This window comes from Pyxicephalus adspersus, chromosome 5 (assembly GCF_032062135.1).
Source record: "Pyxicephalus adspersus chromosome 5, UCB_Pads_2.0, whole genome shotgun sequence".
Lineage (NCBI taxonomy): Eukaryota > Metazoa > Chordata > Amphibia > Anura > Pyxicephalidae > Pyxicephalus > Pyxicephalus adspersus.
The window spans coordinates 74,268,443-74,292,446 of record NC_092862.1 but is presented as its reverse complement, the minus strand read 5'-3'; the positions used below and the strand labels follow the sequence as shown (position 1 = coordinate 74,292,446).

The following is a 24,004-nucleotide window of genomic DNA, read 5'->3' as shown; positions in this document are numbered from 1 at the left end:
TATCAAAATCAATATTTCCTAATATCAGAATTTACCCATCTCTGTAATTGATAAATGCCTATTGGTGACATGGGGTACGTGCAGCAATATATCTGCAGCAGTCACCTATGTCCTTGGATCTTAGTCACAGAGAAAGCTACCCTCAATCTTTAAGCCGTCAGCGTGGTCCTGTAATCTCTGCTAGAAGTGTGGTCCCTCTCATTAGTAAAAAAAATACAAATTTGTAGGGACAGCTCACTGTTAGGCCCACAATGTAAGAGGAACTGGAAAGCTGGGTCATGTGGTTGAATGTTGAAGACTGCAATATCATATGAATATCATATGGGGTAACTAGAAATCTACTACACTTTATTGAAAGCATTAAAATTCTTCAACACTGCCAGGAGCCCTGAAACTGTGGCTTATTAGTGGCATGTTGAACTTTGTCCATCCCTACTACATCCCCTGATATCTTGAATGCACTATATGGTTGCCTTTGCCACCAAAGCCACACTGTAATTATTTATGCAGTAAATATAAGTGAATAATTCAATAAACATAAAAGCTATGATAGTAAGCTTTAAGTTTGGGGTCAGAAAATACACAAAGTACAATGGTACTTCCCTACATGCAGTTAGCTCTCTTAATGGGAAAGGAGAGAAGATAACGATGCTGTAGAGAGTGCAGACCTTTATCTGAACCAAGTAACACTCTCAAACCTGGCTGTTACCTCTCCGTCTTTGCTACTGTACGAAATCCTTCCTTAACCCTCCATCCTGGCTGCAACCCCCTCCATTCTGCATGTGAGCGCTACATCCTGGTTGCCCTCCTCCATACTAGCTGACCTTTTTATCCCAGCTGTGACACTCTACCCATCCCGGTTTACCCCTTCTGGTCTAACTGCCCATACCTCCACCCTGGGCAAAATTATTTTCTGGTTCTCTATTTACTTTTACTTTTTACTCTTTATTTTGATTTACTTTACCTTTCCACTTTTAACTTTACTGTAGTGGGGTTTAACTTGCTCTTTCATAATATACTAAAAATCTTCATTGGGACATGTAAACCATCTCTTCCACAATTTAATATTTTTGCTTCTATAAAAATGCCTTAAAGCTAGGTTGACCATGGTATACACACATGGTGTTTGTTGATGAAGACAAGTTTAGGAAAATAATATTAAGAAGTATAGTTTATACATAACAAGACATTTTATCAGACCATTACTTAAAAAATACAGCGGATTTTTAGGAACTGGAAGCATTGGCCTTATGGTAAACTAAGGTAGTTGCTTTTGACATCTGGTCTTTCATGCTGAGAAGATGTGCTTTTGTTGTGCTAATCCTCTCCTACAGCAGATGTTGCAGCTGTCATTAGGTTTTGATGTGTAGCTGCCACTTGTTTACCATCATGTCCCAGTTAGAGCGGTGGAGAATTTCTTTTGAGCGATTAATGTTATTTTCCTGTTTTTGGGTGAAAGGTGTTTGGCTTTGATAGCCCCTTTATATGTTAGCTTTGTGATTATATCTGAAAAAATACAAATAAAACTTGGTAAATAGTGAAGAAATACGAATTAGTGCAAAGAGCAAAATGTCAATTACCAAATCATACGCAACTTAATTTTCGTTAAAACTAAACAGGTGGGTTAGGCAGTAGTTTGTTACTAATATTGTTCAACTGGCTTGTAAAGATTTCCTTAAGTTAGATAAGTACGGGTGATAATTCTTCTGCTGATAATAAAGGGGTTTATTACAAAGAATTCTCTGATAAATTTAACAAGCGAATCCCTGATTGCTGTTCTGAGTCTAGAGGAACTGATTGGCATTCCAGAGTCACATTCACCCTATTTACATCATTACCGTGCACTATAATAATTAAGTAGCTGTTGGACAGTCATTAAACTCACTTTAAATGTAAAAGTAAACCAAAGACATTTATTCTGCATACCCATCTGCCCACATGAGCTCTCCATGGCAATGCCAATTTGTTTTAGAATGTGTCAGTAGTAGGTATAAATGATAGCATACACACTCCCTACTTCCCCCATATAAATTACAAAACCTTACACATTTGACATGCATGTGGTTTCCCAATAGCAAGGGTGTGGAATGTTTGCTGATTATACCAGTCTGCATGCCTATCAGCAGTGTGTTGGTGCTTTGAGAGGGGTTCCCCTAAAGAAAAACCCACCCTTGTCAATGTTCAAGTGATTAATGCTAACAGAACTCAGGATCTTTGGAACCACTGGTGCCCAGGAAAGGGGGATGATTCTGTGCCTGTTATGAGGAACCAGTTTTAGGGGTTCCTAAGATCTCAGTTCATTCTTGGAAAAATAAAAAATTAAATAAAAACACCACTAGGTTTAAACCTAATATGTACCCTATAACATTTACCCTAAACTGTGTCTGAATGTGTTTTACAGTGGGACTCCTTCAGAAGTGAGAGCTCAGAGAAAGAAGTTCAGGATGTCACTGCTCATATTCAGAAATAGTTCACAGGGGCAATAAGGTCACATTGAAAAAAAAAGGGAAGGGTTTTTATTTTTTTGTATTGTGCTTCTTATCTGCAGGTACAGTGAACTTCTCTCTGAGTAGCACCAATGCCGATGGGCTTGAGGGGTGATTACCCATTAGTTCTTGAAGGGGAGAACATGATGATTTGTTTTTTGATAAATATAAACATTAACCATGGAAATCTTTAGACTGTACAAAAAACACAATTTCTAGTGAACCTGTTTGATTTTGTGCCAGTTTTACAGCGGAACAAACCTGTTTTTCCAGCTAACTTTGGTGAGCTCATTTATTTCACACAGTGATTAGTGTCAGCAATGATGCAATGTTTGACAGTTTACCTTTAATTTTAATAAGCTACAGGTTAAAAGAATGTCAGATGGATGGGCATGAAAGGTACATTTCCCCTTCTTTTATAAATGTTTCAGGCATTTTCTTATTGAACAAAATATATGATTAATATTCCATTCTTTTTGCATTACTTTAGCTTACTACATAAAGTAAATGTTCATCAAAGTATTGTGGGCAAGTCCATTGGACTATGCCTATTGAAACATTGATATACTAAATTAGGTGCAAATAAAAACACGAATACGCTTAAAAGTACACTGAAAGTGTGTGTTGCATATGGAAATGGACTCCAGTGATAAATAGACTCATGAGTCAATCAAGTATAAAGAAAATGCAACAGAAAGTATACACGACAGATTTGTGGCAGCATAGGAAAATACAGATTGATTTGTGATATAACTATATCATAGATCTCCTATACATTGCAGATCGGAGATGTGACAAGGGTCAATTTGTGTCTCTAACATATCCTAAGTATACAACTATAAAAAGCAGAGATTGTAAATATAACTATTTGTGCTAGTACACATGGGTATATGTATCTCAGTGTAAGGTTGGGAGACTAGAACTGGCCATGAATAAGAGATAAGGGGGAATAATTACTACAGAAAAAATGTCAACCGGTGATAGAACTAATAATCTCTTCATTCCGAATGTAACAAGATTTTCTCCTAGCATGTGGCTAATAGCTTAGATGAGTCTCTAGGATATACACTAGTGGTCATGAGGAATTAGTTGGTTTAAAGTACATTTTAATATGTATTGTTTAATGCAGTGTGTTTTAAGGGATATGTCATGGTATATACAGATTTCTCCATAACCACTAGTCCTAATTAGTTGTAAAATAGTAATTTATAGAATCCCATACAAGACTTTCTTTGCATAAATGTTTCCCAAAGGGAAATGGCCACCCCTGACCACCAAACAGTCCAGTTCCTACCGCTCTTTACTTGTCAACCAAAACTCCAGAAGCTGTTCCAAGCCCTTTTCGCTTATGTCATAAAATCCCCTGTAGACTATTCAATCCTGTAGTAAATAGGAATGTATACACCATGTAAATAAAACAATTACTCATTTTTTTAAACATCAGGACAGATTATAGCACAACACTTTAAAATGAGTGACAGCAGTGGGCCCAAAAGTTCAAATAAGCAGATATATGGTACCTCTTGCTCCTTTACAGAAGAACAACAAATCCTTAAGTGATCTTTACTTCTAATATCTATCTTAAACACTCCTAAATTTGTAGAACAACAGTGTGTCTGGCCTTCAGAACTGAGTTCAAGGGGTATTGAGTATTGAGCTAATAAAGAGCAGTTTACCCTAAATTTCCTCACCTCCTTAAGAATATGAATATTATATTGAGAGATGTAGAATGCTATGTCGAAGATAAATAAATACCAATACCATACGATTCCCTTCAAACTGTGCTTAGCTACATTTAATTTCCAACACTATTTCACATCTTTAGCAATAACGTTGTAATGCATTTTTTTTTCCTTTCATTTTTTAGGCGAGGTGTTCTGCATCTTCATGAAAGCAAGGGAATCCATGATTTAGGACTTCCACGCTGGAAGCTGACATCTTGTCTCATTATTGTGATTGTATTTCTTTATTTCAGTTTGTGGAAAGGTGTCAAAACTTCTGGGAAGGTATACTCATCCTTTAAAATTTTTCATGCCAAAAATTTTTTTTACATATCTTCTAAATGTCATATGGGGGGGTTGTTTGGAGATAATAGTGAAAATATGGTGGACCATTAACAACTTCTTTGCTTTCCTGATACATTATTTTTTACTTTTGATCTTGTTTCCAGGTAGTATGGATTACAGCCACAATGCCTTATGTTGTCCTGACTGCATTGCTACTTCGTGGTATCACACTTCCAGGAGCCATTGATGGCATTAAAGCGTATTTAAGTGTTGATTTTCTCCGTCTTTGTGAGGCATCTGTAAGTTTACCCTACAATGTAAAAGGATCTGTATGCAGTTCATTCTTGTTCTTTCCTCTGTGACTTCAACCTCTCTTGATATGTAAATTGTTTGAGGAATGCCAAGGGGTACATAAAGGCACCTAGCCTCCTTTATGATTGGTGCATTGTGTAGAGGTTTTTTTTCATACCATACTTTAAACCCTGTGTCTAGATGAGGGAATTGGATAGGTGGGCAGAAGGTGAGTTTGTTTTTTGTGTATAAGCGACTTGTGGTTTGGGGAGTAATTATAAACAATTTGTGGATTTCTTGCCTCATGGGTGGAATGCAATATGAAACTGAAACAATAATACATATATTAGTCCAGTTATATGAGTAGACACTCCTTGGTTATCTTTGTTGTTGTGCAATTACTTGGAAGCAAACAACTACCAATGAATGAAGGCAGAATAGGTCTGCTGGCTTATCAAAGGGAAAAAGTAAAGTAATACAGGCTTTTTCTGACCATGAACCCCCACCCCTAGTTCAGGTACACCAACATGTTCATAAAGTTTGCTGCATCGGGCTACTAATATTATCCTATTTCAGTTTATCATTCTATGTGCTATTTGACACACATATTGCATCTTGCTTTTCTAGGTCCCAAATGTGTCCCTGAAATCTTAAGCTTGGTTTACACGGACATTTTTAAAAATGCATATAAACGTCCCTACTGCATTTATATGTGTTTTATGCTTTTTTATTGGCGTTTTAAAGCTTGCCTTTAAACGTCTGTGCTGCATTTTCCCACGTTTTTAACAAGTTTCAAGTGCTTATAAATGCGGGAAAATGCGAGAAAACGCCCTATTAAAACCAATAGAAGCATTTACCCGCGTTGTTGGACGTTTTCCAGCGTTACCCCGCATTTTAATCTTTTAAACATTGCAAGCAATGTTATAGATAACGCTCATAAACGTGCCTCAAGGAAACGTCCTGGTGTAGATTAGCTCATTAGAATGCATGGGAATTTCAAACATGGGCTTTTAAAGCTTTAGGTTAAACGCTGGGGAAAATGTCCGTGTAGACTAAGCCTTAGAAAGTTTGAATTTGAACTAACAAGCAGTAACCATCATATAGCTGTAAAGCACATACACCAACATAAAGCACCCAGCTACTCAGTAATTTTTTGCAAAATTGGGCAATTCTCCTCTCTATATCCCACTGCAAAGGGAAACAACTGTTTTGTTTTTTACAGAAATCAATAGCGACCCAATAGTGAAATCAATAGTGACCCATCCACATGTAGATTTGGTCTGATTTTTTTAACAAACAAATCTGGCCTCTGAGAAACCCTATGTCTTGCATTAAATGTGTAAAAAACAAAGAATGTACACAACAATAAAAATATAAAATATATAAATTTAAAAATACTTTGTATTTTGGAATAAAAACATGTTTCCATTAAATAAAGTAAGATGATGAGATAAAAGTCTAGACTGGACCCCTAGCTGCTGGTAGGTCCCAGTCAGAGATATATATATATATATATTTATATATATATATATATATATATATATATATATATATATATATATATATAGCCTATGTTGACAGCTTTCTGGTTTTAGTCATTGCTCCCTGCCTGTTGTTATGTACCGTTTGTTCCAACTCCTGCAGGAGCTAGCAGGGCTATCTTTGTGTAGCTAACAGGGCTATCTATGTATATATTTGCTTAGGTTTGGGACTACAAGCAGAGCTGTTTTTTAATGTGAAAACATATTTATTAAGTTTTGTGGTTACTTTTTCTATGTTCTGAGAATTGCTTGTTCCTCTAAAAGTGGCCATAATGGACATGGTAAGTTTCATGCAGGCAGATTATTGAAATACCCTAAGCTTTCATTCTTTTCAATATATTGGTCCACATATACTTGCATTTGCAAAAAATCTGTGACCTTAAACATCATTCATTAAAGACGTATAAAAAGAGCAGTAAAAAACATTTTAGGACTTTGCGTGTTGTGGTTATTTAACACATCATTTACTCTTTATTTTTTTCAAGAAATCACAACTAACAATGCAATAATTTGTTTAAATAAATGCACCTTCCATGGATTCTGACATAAAATTAAATTAATGAAAGAAACAAGATAGCTACTCAATCTTTTAATTTGCAATCAACCTGAGCTAATATTTTATTTTCCATAAGAAAAAGCAATGAAGGGGCATAATTTCCCTCTTCGCAAGCTCACGACTTGACAACTCAAAGCAATAATCTGAGAAATTGGAACTGGACTCAGTAATTGGTGAAATTACCTTGTATTCAACACTATCTTTCATCTTTATGCTGAATGAGTTTCCTGCAATTATCTCTAATAACAGCTCTCCCTCTCTCCCTCCTCCTTCCACCATTCTTTGTCTGCCTGCTACTGGGGATTGTTTAAAGGTTTGGATTGATGCTGCCACTCAGATCTGCTTCTCACTTGGTGTTGGGTTTGGTGTGCTAATTGCTTTCTCCAGTTACAATAAGTTTACAAATAACTGCTATAGGTAAGTAATAAAAGCAATGTTGTGACACACTGTGGTATATTGATGCTTTTTAATATTTTACATACAATTATACAATATTTTTTAAAAAGTTCAGTAAAATAACACATCAGATTGTGATAACCAAAATCTTGAAAATGTTTATTGATTTTCATGGGTAATGCATTGAAAACAAAATGACGTAAAAACAGTCAGTTGAAACCAAAGTCAAACCCACTGAAGGCTGAATTCAAAACCACACTGAAAATCAAAGTAAAAAAAAAATGTAATCACAGAGTGATTGAACGAATGATGACATTTTTTACAACAGCTCATGTGGCTTAGTAGTTATGTGTGAACACAGCCTGCCTGTATGTACTCTCAATAAAGTTTAGGCATACTTTTGATGAGAAGGTGGAAAGTATACAACTATACAACACCCGCAATCCCCTACAATTTAAAATGTGTCTTTTACATAAAAATGAATAATAATTTTCAAAAGATTGAACAAAACTCTACCAGGCACATAGAATCCCTTTACGTTCTTTGAAGGATTGCTAGTAGAAATTAGCTCCAGGATTTGGGGAAAGAAAGTGGTTGGTAATCGTGTTCAGCAACAGGAGGTTCTAGGAAGCTTTATGAACTTGGAGAAGTGAAGGGAGAAAAGAGGTGAAAAATGAGTCAAGGCAGGAACAGAAAGAGGAGATAAGAGGGTGTAGAGAGAGTACATGAATTAAGGATATGTATGATAGGAGGTTGATAGAGAACAAAAAATAGGGATGAAGAAATGAGGAAAAGAAATAAAAAATAAGAACCCTAATTCACAATTTATTTTACCACATGATTGAACAGAAACAAAATGGTTTGATCTAAAGTTGAATGCTAGCATTTTGCAAATGTTGAAGTTGTTGACATTGTATTTTTTAAGGTGTCCTTTTTGAGATATTTACATTTATTACATTTCTCTATCCTACCATTCTGTTGTGTTGCTTACACAGAGATGCAATTATTACAACCTCAGTAAATTCCCTGACAAGCTTTTTTTCTGGATTTGTCATCTTCTCCTTCCTCGGGTACATGGCTCAAAAGCATAATGTAGCTATTGGTGATGTTGCAAAGGATGGTAAGTATACTGATTTATATAAAGTTAAGTTAAGTTTTTGTTTCCTAACCTCCTATGAACTTTCACAGAAGTGGAAAACCTCTAAGTAAACCAGGCCTATGTAATACACATTGTCCATTTCCCCACTGATACTCACCCTGCTGCTGTTGCCTTGACTTGCAAAATGATGGCAAGGAATAAAACAATTGTGGGTTTATTGTTTTTTTGATTTGTTTTGAATATCCATTTTTCATGGTCTCCATGACTGGGGGCATATCAATGGTGGGTTCTTCCATCACAGAAGTCACAGCTATTGCTGTAAAAATGGGAGCTTCTGAATGAAACCTTCATGTAAATGTTTTTAAAGATTTGTTTTCTAAATTATTATCATTTTGATTGTTTATGTTATATTTTTATGCAACTGAACCTATGTTCTTATGTTTTTTTTGTAATTAGACTTATGATCTCAGGTTAAACACCACAATAAACCATTATATAATTTTTTTAGCATTGCAGTATATATTTACTTTTATGTGACATTTCCTAGTTTTCTTCTATTCTTTTCTTTACATTGCCTCCCTTTCCTTCCTGTACTTGGTAAAAGTTTAGGTGGTTTAATATTAATGGATTATTTTATTTATATTCACTAGGGCCTGGGCTGATATTTATTATATATCCAGAGGCAATTGCAACACTTCCTCTTTCTTCAGTGTGGGCTGTAATTTTCTTTATCATGCTTATCACTCTGGGAATTGACAGTGCAGTAAGTAAAACAAGTATACCTTTAATTGATAGCACATCTGTATACAAAAAATGTACATGCTAATAGTCAGACCTATTTAACAAAAAATAAAAATATAGAAATACCACTGATCTAAATGCCAAAATTACCAGTTTTTATTTCAGACTGACAATTAATTTTAAATTTTAAATGTGCATGGTAAAGCTTACTATACATGAACACAGTGTATGGTCAATAGGGTAAATAAATTACCTATTACAGGTTGACATTCGAAAATCCGGCAACCTCCGGACCTGAGGAGTGTCTAATTCTTGAAAATTATGCATTTTTTTTTTTTTATACTTACCCCCACACAGGCCAGTTTTTCTCTCGCAGCACCCATGGACATCTGGCACGGTTCCAGGGAGCAGGCAGCAGGCAGTAGGGACGTCTCAGCGTGTATTTAGTTTAGCAAGCAAGACCTTACAGCTGTTTCTGCAGAACAGCGCCATCAAAACATTAGTGGCCAAACAGTATACTGCAGTCCCTGTATTGTAAATACGATACGAAATTCATGCCGGTAAACTAAAGGATCCGGATTACCGATTACTGAGGCTGGATTTTCGATTGTCAACCTGTATCTAGTAAACATATTGAAGCCGTAACTGAAAATGAAACATCAGAGGCTCTTTTTGAGATACATGTATTTTGTTGAGTCCAGTAGATATGTAACTTTAGGTACACTCCATCTGGTGTAGACTGATAATGAGGATCCTTGTCCTCTTCCTGACACTGAACCTTTCAAGTTTCAAATTTTATACTGCTGGGAATAGTTTCCCTCTTTATCAGTTTATTAAGAATGAATTAGGGAATCTCTGTTATATGATACCATACTGTGATATTTCATTCTTATTCTTGTACTAAAGAAGGAAAAATACTTTGAAATTGAATTTCAGTTTGACAAGATTTGTTTTCTGGTGATCTGGTAATTATTTTAAAAGCAAACAGTCAGCACTGTCTTTGTAAAGATGGTATCTGTTCTAGACAAATGTAATAAAAAGTGTCAACTGGTGGGTTAGACAAAAGAGAAGTGAGAGTTCATAACTCTTGGTTAACTCTGAGCAAAGAGGAAGGAATTCTCTGTGCATGTGCAGGTGATACCTCATTCTAGAACAGCCAATCAAGAGGCTTAAAACTACAAACCCAGAAGAAGAGGAGAGTAAGTGGATCATAGCACTGAAAGGTATCATTATGCAAGAAAGGAGTCAGAAGGTGCAAATTTGCTGTCCATACTTGCACATATGATATCGCCTACACACATGGACTTCATTTCAGCTTTAAATCATCATTTATTAAATATATTGTAAGTTTTCTGTATAAACATTTTCATGCTTACATGTATTCTTTTTAATCTAATTACAGATGGGAGGAATGGAGTCGGTAATCACAGGACTGATTGATGAATTTAAGTTTCTGCATAGACATCGGGAGCTATTTACACTTTTCATTGTGCTATGCACTTTCTTCATATCTCTCTCCTGCGTAACCAATGTATGTTATTTGTGTCCGTTTCATCTGAACTTAGCAATAATAGTATTTATTACAATACCCCGGTAAAAATGGAAAAGGCAATACTCAAAAGAAATTTACAGATTTTGCTCAAACTTTGTAAATGGGTTAAAATATTTTCTGAAATAAACTGAACACATTTTTTCCATATATTTAAATAAAATAATACAAACATAAAAAATATAAACATTTATGCCACTATATTCTTTTATTAAAATAAACTGCAATTTAGAATGAATGACAATCTATTGCAAAGAATATATACCCATCCCTTATCACAACATAATAGTGAATGTAGCTCAAGACTGTTTTTCCATTTTTTTAGCTTACGTGGAGTAATTGCTCTACTATGTGTACCCCAAATATGTCATGTGACATGGTTAGCAAGTTTATTTTCTCATTTACATCTAATGAAGCCTTGACTGCACTTATACTTGCTAGACATATCAAACATGGGTGGACCAAGTCAAAAGAAAAGTTCCCCAAATGATTGAACATGCAAGGAAAATACATTTATTAGTTTCTGTCCATTCAGCCTTGGTTTTTCTTGTTTTTCTTGCATATATTTGCTGTTCAGAAAAATAATAGTCCTACTGAATTCTTTCTTTTGTATCCATTCTAGGGTGGAATTTATGTTTTTACACTACTTGACCATTTTGCTGCAGGTACATCTATTCTTTTTGGGGTGCTCTTTGAAGCTATTGGAATTGCTTGGTTTTATGGTAAGAAAAACATGTATTTGCATAATATTTAGTAGCATAATATTTTTGGTTTCTCAGAAGTACATTCTGAAAGTAAAAGTATGTGCTGTAAAGTTGCTGTTAAAAGGAAATAAACTCCTTATTAGTGGGTTTACTAAAAACTTAAACTAACCTGCTCTTGTGTACGATAATGGCCACCTTTTAGCTGGCAAGATGATTCTACATGTGATTTTACAATCAAAATTTTACATGAAAATAGAGAAGAAAATGAAATAGAATAGAAAATAGTTTGCTGTTCCCTTCCAGGTGCACATTGAATGCATTTAGTAAGAAATCACAGCTATCAGTGACATTTAGCAGCAAAGCCAAATGATCAATCCTGAGTTTGAATTTCCTGAAAATTTGTTTAAATTAGTCTAAAGATTGCTTTGTTGCAATTGTCAGAAAATCAAATCCTTGTGGTTATATGGCTTTGCAGTAGGTGTCAGTGATATGAGCTGTTTACTTGCCATGGCAATCAGATCAGCATAAAAGCCAGGTAAATAGTATTTTAAGAAAAAGAAGGCCCTTCATATTTTACTGATATAGGATTGCTGGGTAAAATTGCCCAGGTTAAAACTGGATGGGAGAGAGACTACAAACATTTTATACTGTATACTTTTTATATAATTTGTAGATGTCTGTATGATGTTTAGCTAATAACATTTATAGAAAATATGTAAAATTACCAATAGCTTTTAATTATTTTTATACAGGTGTAGGTCGCTTTAGTGATGACATAGAAGAGATGATTGGAAAACGACCAGGATTGTATTGGAGACTTTGCTGGAAGTTTGTTAGTCCATGCTTCCTTCTGGTAAATTGAATAACACTGGATTATAGTTGAAAACCCCTACACCAGGAAATCAGTTACTGCCTTTGAAACACATAAACCTGGAAGATTACCAGAGGGGAATGTTTGAGGAAATGTCAGTTTTGCTTTGTGTTGCTTTGCTGCAGTTCAGCCTACGTCTAAGTTAAATTTGACCAGAGTGTTCTTAAAGAAAAACTAAACTGAAAACTGGCAAAAAAAAAATACACTAACCTTCAATCTCGCAGGGCACGCCGATCTATCCGGGGGTGTCTTGCATCAGGTCCCATGTCGTCCATAGCCGGTGCTCCGGGCACTGCCATCTTCGTCTCTTCTTCCTGGTTCTTCATCCTACATCACCCGACCCGGGCGCGAGATCAGGTGACGTAGGATGAAAAAAAAATTTGCTGATCTCACTGCACATGCATGAGATCGGCAAATTTTTCTGTTTGAGCGAAAAGGCTCCTTCTGCGCATGCTCGAGTTGCTCGGGAATGCGTAGAAGGAGCACCCAAGAGCCTCCTATTCATTCTCGATCGCCTAGGCAGTCGAGAATTAGGGGGTAGTGCTGCACTCTTTTTTTAAATCTCTTTGAATATTGGGGAAGGGAACCTTAATGATCAGTTCATGCAAGAAAACCTACATATATCCTAAAACTAAATTACATTTGCATGAAGGTAAAAATATGATAAAAATGTTTTCTGCTAAGAGTCCCGTATTAGATTTTAAGGAAATTGATTTTTTGGTTAACTAAATGATACAAATTACAACATCTGACTTTATTTAGGTACCGTGAGGAAAAGAAGTATTAGATCCCCTGCTGATTTTGTATGCTAGCCCTCTGACAAAGAAATGTGGTCAGATTAGACCAAAATTGAACTCTTTGGCCTCAACTCGCCATGTTTGGAGGCTGCCTATGACCGCAAGAACACCATTCCCACCATCAAACATGGAGGTGGACACATTATGCTTTGGGGGTGTTTTTCTGCTAAGGGGACAGGACACCTTCACCGCATCAAAGAGACAATAGACGGGCCCATGTACCGTCAAATCTTGGGTGAGCACCTCCTTCCCTCAGCCAGGCCATTGAAAATGGGTTGTGGATGGGTATTCCAGCATGACAATAACAACAAAAACACACAGCCAAGGCAACAAAGGAGTGGCTCAAGAAGAAGCACATGAAGGTCCTGGAGTGGCTAAGCCAGTCTTCAGACTGGTTGATAGGGGATCAAATACTTATTTCACTCATTACAATGCACATCAAGCTCTGACTTTTGAGCACTGGGTTTTTGAGGGTTATTTTGTTGGTATTCTGTCTTTCACAGCTACAATAAACCTACCATTACAATGATAGACTGGTCATTTCTTTGTCAGAAGGCAAACGTACAAAATCAGCAGGGGATCAAATACTTCTTTCCCTCACTGTAAATCACCTTTATGTAAAGGTACTAATTTTGAGTTTACAAGCTACCTTACAAGGATAACAGACCACCATATTTCACAGGATATTCATATATATTGATTTGTATTCATTTATGTACATTTTGTACATGTTTGTGAATTTTTTTAAGTTTTTTAAAAGTTTTTTTAAGTTTAATCCTAATTTTTTAAAATGTCATTTTAAATTGAATTTGGTAAGGCAAGCAGCAGAGTTACAATACCAGTAGAAGCTAATTATATTGTACATTGCATTGATCGTTTATTATGTTACTGTATTAATATTTTTTGTCTATCAATGCACCAAAACAATGCATAATTATTGTGATATTTCTTCTTTCTAGTTTGTGGTCGTTGTTAGCATTGTTACATATAGATCTCCAAAGTATGGAAACTACACATTCCCGGAATGGGCAAATGTTATTGGCTGGTTAATTGCCTTATCATCAATGGCCTTGGTACCAATTTATGCTATATATAAATTCTGTACAATTCCTGGATCTCTTCGAGAGGTGTGTATAGCATCCATAAAGCTATTAAATGTCTATAAAATCTATTTTGTTACAAAAATTAATTATGATGAATTTAACATAAATATATATTTGTTTTGTATTTCAGAAAATTACATATGCAATAACTCCAGAAAAAGATTATGAGCTGATAGAAAGTGGAGAAGTACGCCAACTGACTGTAAGCCTGTACATCATATTTCTGTACATCATGTTGCTAGTAAATTGTACTTTTAAATATTTGCATTGTTTTGTTTTCAGCATAATTTTTTTAAAATCTTGATTTTGCATCCCCTTGTTGTAATTAATATGTTTAATGATCATTGTAAATATAAGGATTAGGAAATTAAAATAAACCTTTAGGATTTATTAAAATGAATCAGGATCAGACCATGATCATCTTTATCCATTTTGATGTAGATATCCTTAATCCTTTAGAAGTGAAAACTGCATTATTGGTCATTCCCAGTGATAATTGCCTGTCTATCCCATTATCCGGTACATTGTGTCTTTTCCAGCTATCTAAGTTAAGCAGCAATCTGCAGATAATTGGCAAATGTGCAACATAAATGTAACGTTTCTAAATAGAAGCTATTATTAATTTATTAATACATTTTAGGTCAATCCACTGACAGTAAACATATATATATAGTTGCTTTTGTACCCAGTTGGATCGACTCTGCTTCTGCAAACTCTAGTTTATTACACTGGGGAGCAAGTTTGAACAAATTTTTTGTTGACTTTTTAGGCTTATTTACACTAAAATAGGTATGCTGATTCCGAAAGTGCAGTTAGTTTTCCTCTATTACATCCAGTTTTTTCTCTACCGCTTATATTAATGCGAATACTGTAGCGTAGATTTGTATACGCTATTCATTTACACGCAAGACAGTGTGGTCAGAGGTTGTGCGTTGCTCTGCGTAGTGAATAAGCAAAATTTATTCTACTTACACACATATTTCCTTTCTTTCAGATCATGTGTGGCTCTGCTGTTTCTCGTCATAAATGCCTAAACAACCCTGATTCATTTTGGTATATCTGTGGCAGTTTCACCATTCCCAGTCAAAGAGCAAACATCAGCACATTTGTAGAGCAAGGTTAAACTTGGTGATCAAGATAAATCTTGGGCCCTTCATATGGTGTGCAAACAGTGTGTCGAGAGTTTATGGATGTGGACAAAGGGAACACGTGATAAGATGCCATTTGGTATACCTATGGTTTGGCAAGAGCCAGGAGATCATTTCAGTGACTTTTTATAGTGAAAACTTCAGGATATAACAAGAAAATAAATGTAACATAGGGTATCCTAGTCTAGCATTGGCTATACGCCCAGTGGCTCATTCAGATGAAATCCCAGTGCCGGTTTTCGTTACACTCCCCTCTCTTGAAGAACATGATTATGGTGATGAACTAGGTGACAACAATAATGAAGAGTTTGAAATTGAAGACGACTCTGTTCGTAAAGGTTTTAGGGCAGATCATGGAGGCCATGAGTTGAGTGAATTAGCACGTGATTTGGGACTATCGAGGAAGGCTTTAGAACTCCTAGCATCAAGACTGCGGGAGAAAATTTTACTTGAAAAAGGAACAAAGGTATCATACTTTTGAACCAGAAAAATTGCATTTTTGCAGTAATTTAGAACTGACATTGGCTTTGTGTATTGCCATAGCATATCTGGTTTAATGGAGGAATTGTGAATTCCAATCTACAACCTAACTGATCGGCGACTATTCATTGATAGCTCAAAGCAGAGCTTAAAGTGTGTCCTACTTCACAACGGCAATATATTTGGGTCAGTCCCAATTGGCCATTCAGTTTCTCTTTGTGAAGAATATGCAGACATAAAGAGAGTCATTGATTTGTTGCAATTACACCAACACAATTGGGTCATCTGTGTTGACCTTAAAATGGTATGCTTCCTTGGTCAGTAACGTGGATACACCAAGTATTCCTGTTATCTGTGCATGTGGGACAGCAGAGCTCATGAAAGGCATTGGGTGGAAAGCAATTGGCCTCCATGATCTGCCCTAAAACCAGGTGATCCAAACATTCTACATGAGCCACTTGTTTATAGAAAGAATATTATTTTCCCACCTCTGCACATGAAACTGGGCCTGAAGAAGCAGTTCGATAAAGCTTTGCCAACTGAAGAAGACTGTTTCAAGTACCTCATTTTGGCATTTCCTAGCCTGTTATTTGAAAAATAAAGGCCGGTGTGTTTGATGGTTCACAGATTCGGCAACACATCAAAGATGAACATTTCATAAGGAAAGTGTCCAGAAATTGTCCAGAAATTGTCCAGAAACTCTTGGAGAGCTACAAAATGCTTGGTTGCAATATGAGCATCAAGGTGCATTTTCTGCATAGCCATCTTTCTAACTTCCTGGAAAACTTTGGTGCAGTCAGTGATGAGCAAGGTGAATGATTCCACCAAGATTTGAAGGTCATGGAAGGACGGTATCAGGGTAGATGGGATGTACATATGATGGCTGACTATTGTTGGAGCATCCGGCGGGATTGTTCTAAAACTGAACACTCTAGGATAAGCTATAAGTGTAAATTTTTACCTTAACCGCTTACCCAAATAATTTTCAAATGTTTTACTGTAAAAAAAAAAATAACAATAAATCTTTCGTATGAACAAAAGAAATTTAAATAAACAGTACATACAACTTATTATTTCATAATTTTTTTTTTTATTGTATGTAAAATTTGTATGTTTTTTTGACAAAAATGGAGGGTACCCTGTATTGTAAAAACTGGATGTGATCGCAAAAAACTGGGGTAATTTCTCAATTCACAACCCAAAAAATATGAAAAGTGTAAGATCTAACTCAACAAAAAAGGCGTTCCCCAGTGTTATGGGGTCAAATTGCAGATTGTCATATATTGCCCTTTTGCTAATGAAAGGAAATATTGTTGCACAGCATTAGCAAATGTAAGCTGTCATCAAGGTGTTTTCATCCTGTCATCTGAAATATATTTCTGTATTACACTTCAGAGTACTGATCTTCTGGGCCCCAAACAGTTATCAATAGTTCCTGTCACCTATTTGTGTTATCATTCTTGTATCCTGTAGTGAATTGGAGATCAGGAAAGGGGGAATGGGGGGCAGTATAAGCTTTGATGGACTTAAAACATTGACACTCCCAGAAGTGCTGATTTTCCATAAATATTTGAAGTAGGTGAACTGGGAAAGGTAAGTATTTACATTTTTTCTTTTATAGGTAAAAAAAACTTGACTTTTTAAGACAGGATCACTTTAAAGTGTATGAAAAACAGTGTTTTAAATTTTAAAGGTGGGGAAGGGTTCAACCTTTTATCATGTTTGATTGCTGTCTACGTCCCTGCCCATAATATGCACTCCTTTTTTTGTCCCGGGCAACATTGCTACTAAATCAATAAATATAGGAAACTAAATTTTTAAGTAATAGGTATAAGAGATGTACTCCAATTATTAAGTCCTTACCTGTTCTAATGACAGCTCTCTGTTTGAAAATTTAGCCCACTTTAGAGAAATTCTTTTGTCTTTTTATTTACATCTAAGATGTGAAGGGAAGTCTCCCTATGAAGATGCAGACAGCAAAAGATAACTTGATAGGGGTTTTAATCATCCTCTACTCCAAACTAAAAAAAAGACTAAAAACATCTCAAAATTATGATTTAGATTTATTAAAGCTCTAAAGGTGGGTGATCCTGCAAACTTGGAATGGGTTTCCTAAAAGTAATTTGCTATTTGTTAGAAAATGTTTTCAATCCTGGACCTGATCCATTCCAGGTGTTCTGGATCACCCATCTTCACTTATAAAAGTGTATCCTCTTCACCCTTGGAGAGCTTTAATAAATTAGGCTCATTGAGTTTAATATGGAATAACAGTTTACATAGTGATGTTTCAATATTATGAATCAGTAGTGTTTCCTGTACAGTTTTATTGTAGTATGTTAATGTGTTAGTATGTTTGTATGTTATTGCTCATAGAGAAATTTCTCTGTTTACTTGGCTCCCTTTTAGCAAGTAATTATGCCATTTATGTTTTGCTAACACTAATATTACAAAATGTTTTCAAGGACAACATATGATAAATTGAAGAAAAAGGAATAAATGAAAGCCCAGTTTTGTTTGGTTTGTCATTAGACTTACTGTGTTATTCAGTGATCCGGTGGAGCATGCTAATGATAGTTCTAACAATATAATTAGGAAAGCATGCTACTGCCGGCCACATGCCTAATCAGGACCTTCACCCTGTTATTCTCTTCATTGTAATGCCACACTTAATAGCTTAAATAACATTGCACATGGGGAGCTGATCAGCTCACATTCAGTATATTGAGAAACATTGTAAAAGTTCTGAGAAAAGATTTTTTTTGCCATTTTGTATGTTCGCAAACTGCTGTAATTACAAAGGCCTCAAACACTTTGACTCAATTCATTTTTGGTATGTAGATGTAGACATAAAAAAAGTTTGGAATCTGACTTGCTAATTTATTTTTCTAATTCTAATTGGTACTTTATATTAATTTTTTTTTTCATTATTTTAGTAAAAATGCTAATACACTTTATTTATATTTTTTATCTGTGTGGTATCTCTTTGAAATGTGAGATGTGAATATATAAACCTAAGGCTGAAATATAGTCTGGCATACCATACCATAAAAATCTGTCTCCTAACTCCTTAATTCGCTTATAGTTATTCTACCTGTGCTTGTTCCAAATTAATGTCATTTATGTTAAAAAAAAGACACAGTTTCCCTTTATATCACAGTACAGCATTATGCATTGCCTGCTGTTTAACAGGATAGCTGTACAAGTGAGAAAAAAAGCTGGTTAAAATCATATTATCTGACATGGAGAGTCTTCCAGGTTTGTTTATTCAGCAATTAAAAGCTTATATCCTGCTTTCCATATGTCAAAGCAAAAATCACTTTACAGCTGGAGAGCTGTATGTGGCACACTGCTGGTCAGAAAGGCTTAGGCTTCCGATATTAGTGATTGTATGTCAGTTTAACCATTTCAACTTCAACATGATTTTGTTCCTAGAAGGGGATAGTATAAAAATGTTTCTAAAACAAAGCTGAAATACTTTAACCAAATCACAGAACATTACTAGCTATGTTTTCTATTCTGTATTACCTTCGATAGTGCAATGATTTTATTTTATTTTTCTTTTCAGCTTCAACATTGGCTTAGTGTATAAGGACATCACATCAACCAAGTAATGCAAGATATACAAGACAAGTAGGAAGACAAAGATACTTTTAGTTATATTCAGTTTCTGAGTGGTGGATTTATTTAGCATACATCAAAAAAGATTTTTCTGTTTACAATGTGTTCAGAGTATATTTGGGAATACAAGTGTCATGACTGCCTTGTATGGTGTTGCTTGTTTTTCTTTTCCCTGTTTTGAATATTTTTGTTAAGATGTTGATGGAAGAAATCATGTATCGTATTGCACATTTTATGCTATCACAAAGGTATAAATAGAACAGAATAAACACAAACAAGACGATTTTCCATTAATTGTAGGACTAACTGGCAAACTTCAGATTATGCTGTAAAGAAATATGTTAAACATGAGTACAAAGGTGCAGGTTGTTGCTAGCCTGCTTTTTAACATAGAGATCTTTAATGTACAATATAATGTAATTTATAAGTGCTAATGACTGTTCAGTATTATAAATATAAAATGATGTTTTATTTATCAAGAATATGTGATATTGTTTAAATGAAAGAGCTAGTATGTCTTACAGATATATCCATCAGAAATTCTTCAAAATGAACTGGTGAATAGATTGGACTAAAGAAGAGCTGTCTGCTCTGAACAAGTATTTCAAATACAAACTTGTCTAGTTTTACAGGGTCTTATATCCACATTCTTAAAAAGTTCATTGACACATTAGTCTTACTAAATGAGGCTGCACATTACTATTCTATCTATTGCTACAGCTTCTGACATTTTTCCACTAGTTAATTATATTGGTCAGATCATAGTTACAGGAACATGTATATATCCTTTGGGGACACAATGATGACATGGATAGCCTGGGAAACAAGATCCCCAACTGCTCCCCAAAAAGAGAAACTACAGTCAAATTTAAAAAATGGCAAATAAAATACAGTCTTTAAATAGTTTTATTACATTTTGAGTTTCAAGGTTCCTCTAGGAACACTCTCCCAGTAATTCATTTTTTTTTCACCTGAAAAGGCCAAAATGTCCCTAGTAACCTATTCCCTGAAATTAGTGAACCCCACACTCCTCAGAAATCCTCAGATATGTATATATAAAAAAGTCCCACCTGACAGGTGCCAATGTCTGCAATTGGCTACAGGGAAAACATCCTTCCCAGTGTATGTTTTTTTCCTCCACTATGTACAGGAAAATATTCCAACAACAGGAAGAAGCAGCCAATTAGGGAGCCAAAGCATCTTCAGACATATTAACCCATTGAACTCTGAAGGATGGGACAGCATACAATTAAACAGATACTTCTAATGTAAGCTAGGGACACTTCCTTATTTAAAGAGTCCTTACAAACATATAATATATTAGTTTACATTTAGTAAATATGCCTGTCCCCAAAGAGCATATACACTGGATACCTAGTGATTCAGTAGGACAATACCCAATTCTGTTTTCCCCTTACCTTTTCTCTCTGTTTTTCCTAACTTTCTGTCTTAGTAAAAATAATCATGAGAGTAAATGGAGTACAGTAGAGATATACTTTAAGAAAAATTGAAATTACTGTACTCTTTAAATGTTAACTAATATTTTAAAAGTTAACTTGTAAAGATTTTGAAAAAGATGAAGTTCACAATGATAAAGCCATGTGGATATCTGGATCAATGTTTTAGCCTCCTATCTTAGAAAATGTTCTAAATTTGCTGTTTTATAGGAAAAATTCAATTATAAACCAAACAAAAAAAGTAAAGATAAGATTGTGGAATATTGGCAGAAAAAAATGCAGAGGGCAGAATTCTAGCCATTGAGTCATCCATGCCACCCCATGATGCCATTTTTTAACATTTTTAGTATACCAAAACTGCAATATTGAATTTGGTTGGAAGAAATTTCCCAAAGTACCTACACTTGTCTTTCCATCAGGTGCGCTGCAGGGCATATGTGCTGACAAGAAAGGCACAGAAAGTAGGAAAGATATGACCTCATCAGTCTTTTTTCACTCATTTCCAGGCTGGAACAAAACTCTGTTGCTTAAAACAACTCCTGCATTGCATGTGTTTCAGTTATGCTTTTGTCTGAAGTTCACCTGTATTTTTTTTTTTATTTTACATATAACAGTGTCTGTGTCAAATTTGTGTCATCATGTTTGTTTTGCAAACGTCAGCACTACTCATTTAGGTGGTTCCAGTTTCTAAATGTGACTGTTATTGACCCTGGGGTCCAAGGGGCCATGTAAGGACTGCCTGTAATGCACGTAATAGGGAAACTGCACCTTTTTTGGCCAACTTTTTTTTTTTTTAACATTTGTACTTTTACAAACTGATATTTATTATCATAAATGTATTATTTCAAAAAAAGTCCTATTCTTTACAAATACATACTAAGGCCTTGTGTTCAGTGTAGGCCTAGTTTTTTTATTTATAAAATAAAAATAAATTATTTATACAGCACCGACATATTATGCAGCGATTTACAAACTCTATAGTCATATTACTAACTGCTCCTCAAAGGGGCTACCAAGCCATCTTTCCTACTGTAATCTAAGGCCAACTGGAGTAACTGGAGGAAACCTATTCATGGGGGGAATATACAAACCCCTCCAGATAGTGCCCCAGATATTCACAAGTTATGTAATTTATCTGACATCATCTGCAGTAAGTGGGAAATTTACTTTTTAACCCCCAAGCAATGAAAATCATTATCACTAGCGCCAATGCAAAAATGCAATTCCCCCATCAAAGTGCAAATTTTAAATGACAGACTTCTGCATTACACTAATAGTGCAAATAATGAACCTGAACCTAATGTTTTGAGTGGACTTGTGGTGAAATCTTGAAGCCCCTTTTATTAAGGGGACTTTTATATGGTCACACCTACTCCTCAATGAAAAAGCACATAGGTACATTATCCATTTTCAGAAAGGAATAATACTTCATAATAATAGTAATTACCAGAGCTATGGTAGATTAAAATATTTTATTTAAAACAAAAAAATACATGTACTTTCCAATTTTTGAAAATTACCTTTATGTTTGCCTCTATAAGTAAATCTGAGTAAGTCAGTCCAGCAATGTAATCTGTGTTAATTATGAGTGAGATACGTGAGAAAAATGTTAACCCACCTATAGTGAACACTATTCACTATAAATGACAGATTCTAAGCATCATGCTGATTACCAGCTGGCTGAATCTGTCAGTCATTCTAAGAATTCAGCAAAAATTGCTGAGGGATTTCCTGTGGTATTAGCACAGCGCCAAAAACGTTTGGAGTGAGGTGGATCAGGAATGTTGTTTATCGCTCATTGCTGTGGATTACAACATTGAACGTTACGATTATTGACTTTGATTTACTTCTGAGGCAAAAAAAAAAACAGGTTATTTTAAAAAATAGGAAGGTGTTACACTTATTCTATCTATTCTTATGGCCCTCTAGAAGTCCCCTATTGAAGGGGCTTAAAGATTCAAACTTAGGTTCCCACATACACACATAAAATTCAGGAACACCTAGAACAAATAGACGACAGCCACTAATTACACCAGTTGAGATGATGTATTCCACATGACCAAATGCAGATATAATGGCTGAAATACATCTATCGTGTTTATTTTATTTTAGTATTTTGAATTTAGTCATTTCCAGCTGAATGTATTCTGTATTATAATGTACATATATATCAATATTATATATTATAATATATTCCTTATTATTGATATATTATTATATATGATATCAACAATATAAAGTGTTCATTTTTCTACACTGGCAATTTGCTCAGTCATGTTAATGTAGAAAAAACAAGATGCAACTTACACAAATGTTTTTGACTACTGTACACATTCTTACCTGTACTGTATATCATAAATTATTCCTATATAGTAGCTATACCAAAAGCCTATACCAGAGAAATACAATATATGTTACATTAAAAAAATGTAAAATATATATATAATAAAAACAGTATAAATTATATACCGCCAAGTAAAACAAGGTACAGCAGCCATGTAAATTATGCTTATTTTTTATAAAATATATGCCTTTATGTATGTTCCAATATGATCTCCAAAAGTATCTGCACTAGAAATTGAAAATGTATCCCTATAGTCAAGTAATTCAATAATTTATTAAAGAACCCTTTGGTTACCTGAAATACCTTGGGGTTGATTTACTATGGTTAGTGCTTTCTAGGTGCTAAAATCCACTTCTAAATGTTCCATGGCTCATTCAGTTTGGTTAATGGACACATATGAAATGCCTAAAAACACTTATAGCAGATTATGTCCCAAATTACCACACACGAAGGAGGGGTTTAGGAAATCAAAACAAGTTACTTTGTTGAACTTTGTCCTGTCAAATGCTTCAAAAGACCCTAAATGGCTTTAAAAATATTATTACTTATCTTTAAAAATGGAAAAAAGCTTCTTAACTGCTCTTATTCATTTCCATTTCGGTGGTCCAACCCCTATTGTAATTGAGTATTATTTTTATGTCAAATAATGTGTCAAGGTGCCAAATCAAACATGGCTGATAACATAACAAATGCTTTATTTTGTCTCATGTTCTCTTACTAAAGAATACAAATATACACACAATGCAACACAGATATGTGAGTCTAGCAGCTGCTTTAAGTGTATCTAGCTAATGTACAAGTTGTTTGACACATGTCT

General features: G+C 34.9%; 1 protein-coding gene across 4 annotated transcripts in view; it reads left to right on the top strand.

The window, feature by feature from the left end:
- The window catches only part of SLC6A3 (solute carrier family 6 member 3), a 49,235-nt gene extending 28,286 nt beyond the window's left edge, over positions 1-20,949 (top strand). For 3 of the 4 annotated variants that reach the window (XM_072411872.1, XM_072411871.1, XM_072411870.1), the window contains exons 5-15: positions 4,354-4,492; positions 4,657-4,791; positions 7,194-7,297; positions 8,272-8,396; positions 9,026-9,138; positions 10,519-10,647; positions 11,288-11,387; positions 12,122-12,222; positions 13,997-14,164; positions 14,271-14,342; positions 15,135-16,450. In XM_072411872.1, coding sequence (XP_072267973.1) covers positions 4,354-4,492; positions 4,657-4,791; positions 7,194-7,297; positions 8,272-8,396; positions 9,026-9,138; positions 10,519-10,647; positions 11,288-11,387; positions 12,122-12,222; positions 13,997-14,164; positions 14,271-14,342; positions 15,135-15,263 — 1,315 coding nt within the window. In that variant the 3' untranslated portion in view covers positions 15,264-16,450. Of the gene's footprint in view, positions 1-4,353; positions 4,493-4,656; positions 4,792-7,193; positions 7,298-8,271; positions 8,397-9,025; positions 9,139-10,518; positions 10,648-11,287; positions 11,388-12,121; positions 12,223-13,996; positions 14,165-14,270; positions 14,343-15,134; positions 16,451-19,333 lie in introns of those variants that run through there. The other variant, XM_072411873.1, reaches the window with a different exon arrangement.
- The last annotated feature ends 3,055 nt before the right edge of the window (positions 20,950-24,004 follow it).